Source organism: Montipora foliosa, chromosome 1 (genome assembly GCF_036669935.1).
Source record: "Montipora foliosa isolate CH-2021 chromosome 1, ASM3666993v2, whole genome shotgun sequence".
Classification (NCBI taxonomy): domain Eukaryota; kingdom Metazoa; phylum Cnidaria; class Anthozoa; order Scleractinia; family Acroporidae; genus Montipora; species Montipora foliosa.
Genome location: NC_090869.1, coordinates 24,481,259 through 24,486,258, shown reverse-complemented (window position 1 = coordinate 24,486,258; position 5,000 = coordinate 24,481,259). Strand labels below are relative to the sequence as shown.

The 5,000-nt window shown below is 40.0% G+C and overlaps 1 protein-coding gene across 1 annotated transcript; it reads left to right on the top strand.

Moving 5' to 3' along the window:
* The first annotated feature begins 1,168 nt into the window (after nucleotides 1-1,168).
* On the top strand, nucleotides 1,169-4,853 carry LOC137976429 (interferon-inducible GTPase 5-like). The gene is made up of 2 exons (XM_068823774.1): nucleotides 1,169-1,411; nucleotides 3,463-4,853. The coding sequence occupies exons 1-2, from the start codon at nucleotides 1,221-1,223 to the stop codon at nucleotides 4,445-4,447; spliced, it is 1,176 nt and encodes a 391-aa protein (XP_068679875.1). The 5' UTR covers nucleotides 1,169-1,220; the 3' UTR covers nucleotides 4,448-4,853.
* Nucleotides 4,854-5,000: the final 147 nt, after the last annotated feature.

Genomic DNA, 5,000 nt, shown 5'->3' with positions numbered 1-5,000 from the left:
AGCGACATCCTTTCCCGGCAAAATTCCGACAGTGACATTAAGGCCAAGAATGAGCTGATTAAACCCCGACACAAGTGATTTAAAAATTCAGACAAGCGACACGGGTACCCCCCCCCCCCCTTCCTGTCAGGGCCTCAATGGTGACAAATACCAATATTTTAGTAAGGGCAATTACTCAAGAAAATTCAGTAAGTTTTTATGTACCGATGGAGGTAATATATCTATGAATTAAAAGCATTGCAGAAGCAGTGAAACATAAAATGATATGGTTTAAGTTTTATACCTTTTCATTGACGTGAAGACCATATGAATTGGTTGAAGGCAATGTAATATTCTGTTATGGAGACAGATTTAAATTTTACCAACTAGCTTTTTCAGAGAGAAAATTGATTCAAAGACGAAAAATAATATTGTTATATTTATTTATTGGTTCGGATTTGTTCATTAATTAATTTTCATAATACAATAAATTTGCATACTGATTGACAAGTCGTGCATATTGGATTCTGTGTATCATCATGGTAGTTTGGCATTGCTAATATTTAATTTGCCAGAAAAGTGGCTACTGGTATGATAAAACTCATTTTGACATTTATTCTTTTAATGGCCATGAAAGCGTCATCATAAGATGACAGGATTAAAAAAAAGTAAAGCATTTCTAACAAAGATTTACCTTGTTGAGCATGTGCTAGTTTTATATTTTAACATACCCAAGTTGTGACCGCGTACCATCTTGCTGGAGTGTAAAGCCGCGGCTACACGAGCGATTTTTGTCTCGCGCTGGTGATGCGATTTTTTTCAGATTTTGTTGTGTCGCCTGCGCGCCAGGGTGGCTACACTTGAGACAAATTTTGGCGACAAATTGAAGGCCGCTCGAATCGCATACTTCGAGAGACCTGGACACTGTAAACAGACATTCGTACTTCAATTTCATTGGCTAAATACTCTTTAGTCGCGTCGCAAGCGCGGGCAAAAAGTGTAGGGCGGCTACACGAGCAACTATCTCTGCGATTTTGTCGCGAAAGTTTCAACTCTGGCGACTTTTTTCTTGCGATTTGTTCACCTGTCGCGTCGCCAGTTCAAGGGTGGCTACACGTGTGGTTTTAATCTCGCGCTGGCGACGCGACAAAGTTTGAAATTAAATGAAGTAACACTTGGTTTGGGTCAAACCATGTCACGCAACACAGAATTGGTCACTTCACCTCTGCATTTTGTTCGCCATGATTGATCCTCTCGACTGGGAGTTAATATATGGTGACGAAGTAAGAGAATACGTCGAACAAGACGGTGTTTCACATATTTCCGACTTTCTCCGAAGTAAATTGGATAAATGGACTGAAGTTGAAGTGAACATCGCTGTAACTGGTGACTCCGGGACAGGAAAATCCAGTTTTATCAACGCCATACGAGGGTAGGTTGGAGAAAACACTAGCTTGATAGAAAGTGCAAGGTAATCTAAACTCGTTTGAGGGTAGCATACACGTATATCGGGAAGAACACGCCACAGTGAGGTTATGGACTCCTTTTTCCTGAAAATCTCGTGGTGAATCCCGCTTCTTGCTTGACATGTATACCGAATAACGGATATTTCATACTTTCAGTTTCACTTTCAAGGGGAAGTTCAACCCTAAGGCGAAATACGAAATAACTAAGGGGAAAGTAGGCTACCTCTATACCGCTCTATACACTGCTGAGTTTTGCTAAATTTTGGCGTAACTGTTTTCGTCATCCTTGTGTGTTAATTCTGGTTAATTTCAACTTGTGAGCTGTGGTTGGGTTTGTCACGCAACACTCGAGACAATTAACCTACACTCCCCTAGGGAAATATGTATAGATCTGTATAATTACGGAGGAAACTTCTTATGAACTATTTAACAGTATAAGCAGCTGTGGTGATAATTAACCTTTATCCATCCCTCATTTTCGGTTTTTCGACTCTGTCTTCTGGTTTATAATCGTATTGTTTGTTTATAGCAAACATTTTTAGAGACAGACATTAATCGTACAATGTTCAAATGCTGGTAGATGAACAAAAGTTGTGGGTTGTTTTATTTCGTAGGTAACTTGGGAATACTTAGAAAAATCGTGCATATCTAGACGCAGGTCTAAGCAATAGTGAATGTCGCAATGCATACATCATGAAATCCCACCATATAAATTACACATCCCAAGGGAGCATATTGTAGCCAATGACATCGTAGAACGTAGCGAACATCCCATGGGAATTCTGTTTCTAATGCCAAGGATGGACAGAATTTTTGACTGGGCAGCCCCCTAGTGGAGTAGCGTAGTAAGAAAACGGAGATTGGAAAACCTTTCACCCTCCTTTCGCCAATATCCTTGTTCTTTGGGAGATTTGCATAAAGGTAACTGTCAGAGGAAAGGACACTAGAATCCTCCCCAGAAGTGAGACTTTTTTGTTTGCATATCCTTTCGATTGGTTGACAGGTGAACCTTGGACTTTGTTTCGCCTTTTGGAGGTTAATAACTTTAACTGCTATTTTCTGGTACTTTTTTATTCGGTGAAACAATACATTACATTATCTGGTACATTATTAAATTGGTTAGTGCTTTTTTTGCTGAAAAAATGAGCGCTTTGATTGGCTATGTGCCAGGGCATGATTCTAACCATGCAAATTAAAATTAAAGGTACTTCCAGTGTCAAATATTGACAATTTTTTGTATTCATTCAAGTTTACTTGGTATTTGATTCTTGAGAACGTCCACGAAATTTACTTTTCCTAATGGTAATCATTTGTCAGGAAAATACTTTCGTTTTTGACGGAATACTAGTTAATTCACATGGCAAAAGAGAGAACCACTTGTGCAGTTTCAAACAATGAATGATCTGTAGGTGAATTGATCGCTTCCGCTTGAGTCAACGGTAAAGAAGAATATACGACTTATTTACCTCAAACGTACGATCTTAACGAGGAAATCTCAAACCTCGATCTCGCGGTATCATGATTGACTTTACTATCTGAAACTTTCTCGTTAAGACCTCGCCCTTGGTTAAACAAGTACATGCAGTTAATACAATACAACTTTATTTGTTTTTGAGACTAAAATTCCAGTTAAATTAATTAATTTCTCCAAGATGTTGAAAATAAAATTTGTCGGAAACTGATCAAACGGAATTAATTTAATTAGCCTTTCGTCACCTTGTCATGTCTGTCACATGATAGTTTTCCGAAATAGCTTTTTTTTTATCTAATGTGTTTATTCTCTTCTTAACCTTCGGCACACAGGAATCTTCATTGGGTGAATTGTGAAAGGAAGTTACTTTACGGAGGCAAATTTCCGATAAATTAAATGAAGAATCATGAGATCATGAACTATAATACGTTTTTTTAGAAAAGGAATTAGTAAAGGGAATTAGGACGAATTCACACGCCACGATTATTCAAGTTGTAAATCTTTACGACACTTTTCCTCCGTCCATTCTGTTTTCTGCTCTTTCAGACTCAAAGACGATGACGAGAAGGCAGCCCAAGTTGGTGTTACGGAGACAACTACAGTACCTACTGTATATGAGCATCCGACCAATCCAAACATATCGTTGTGGGATTTACCAGGAATAGGCACTCCAAACTACCCTGACCTGGAAAGCTACATCCGGAGAGTACAACTGGAGAAGTATGATGCGTTTCTCATCTTCACAGCCACTCGATTTACCAAGTATGACTTGCAACTGGTGAAGAAAGTGAGGTCGATTGGTAAGAAGTTTTTCCTGATTTGCGCAAAAATTGATGAAAATGTTCGAGCCCAGCAGAGAAAGCGGGAGTTCAGTGAAGATGCCACGTTGGAGAAAATTCGCCGCCACAGTTTAGAAAGTCTGGTAGACCTAGATAGCGATGAAGACCACGACATATTTTTGATAAGCAATCATTATCCCAACAGATGGGACTTCGATCGACTGACCCAGGCCATTCTCGATGCGTTGCCGGTATTTCAGCAAGAGAGTCTTGCATTATCACTAAACAATCTAACGTCCAAAATGTTGAAAAGGAAAGCCGATGTCCTCAGAAGGCGTATCTGGATGGTTGCATCGGCATCAGCAGCGGCCGCTCTTGTTCCGATTCCTGGCCTGTCAGTGGCAGTTGATATCGGACTCATTACAGAGGAGATAAGTTTTTACCGATCGCAGCTGGGTCTTCCTATAGAAGGGTCAGATGAATTTGCAAGGCTTACAGTTAGCAACCAGGAGAAAATCCGAAAGGTGTGCCTGACCACGACCACCCAAGTGGCTGCATATCTGGCAGCCTTTGCTTCACAGTCAGCTCTTGAAGAATTCAGTCGATATATCCCAATCGTTGGTTTTGGCATAGCCAGTAGCATGTCGTTTGCCACAACTTATTACGGCCTTCAGCATTGTTTGAAGCAAGTTGAAGAGTCGGCACTTTCGGTCTTAAACGGAGCTTTCGAAGAGGCACTCGAAGATCGTTAAAACGAAACTGAATTTGACATGTGACCGTTAGCGCAGTATGTGTTTTTTTTGGCTATTTTTAAAAGTAGAAACAGCTTAATTTCAGTCGTGTAATCGGATTTAAGATGTCACAAGAAGATGCTGTAAGTGCCGGATTTTTACTTGGTGAGGGAGAGGCAGGTTTGCAGTCTGCGTTACTACAGTGTAAAGTTTTTTTTTTTATTTGATACCATTACCTTGCTACAGAAAACAGTCAGTTTGCGCCAACAACCGTATCAGTTGACTACATGTATTTCTTCTTAGTCCCATCTCAGTTGAATTGGTTTTGTATTACAGTATGGGGCCCAATTCTCGGCCACTTTTTGTTCAACGTTTATTTTTCGCGCCACAAATTAATCTGAATAAAAATTAATTGCTTCCAAAGGTAGTTTGATTCCGTGTCTTTCGTCCTGCCGTGTTTTGACCTTACAGCTACTATATACTGTGCACACGTCGAATTTACGCGAAGGAACGAGAATTTGGTTTCCCCGAAAACGTGTCTGTTTAGTCTCCTAAGCAGCCGTTCTTTTTGTGG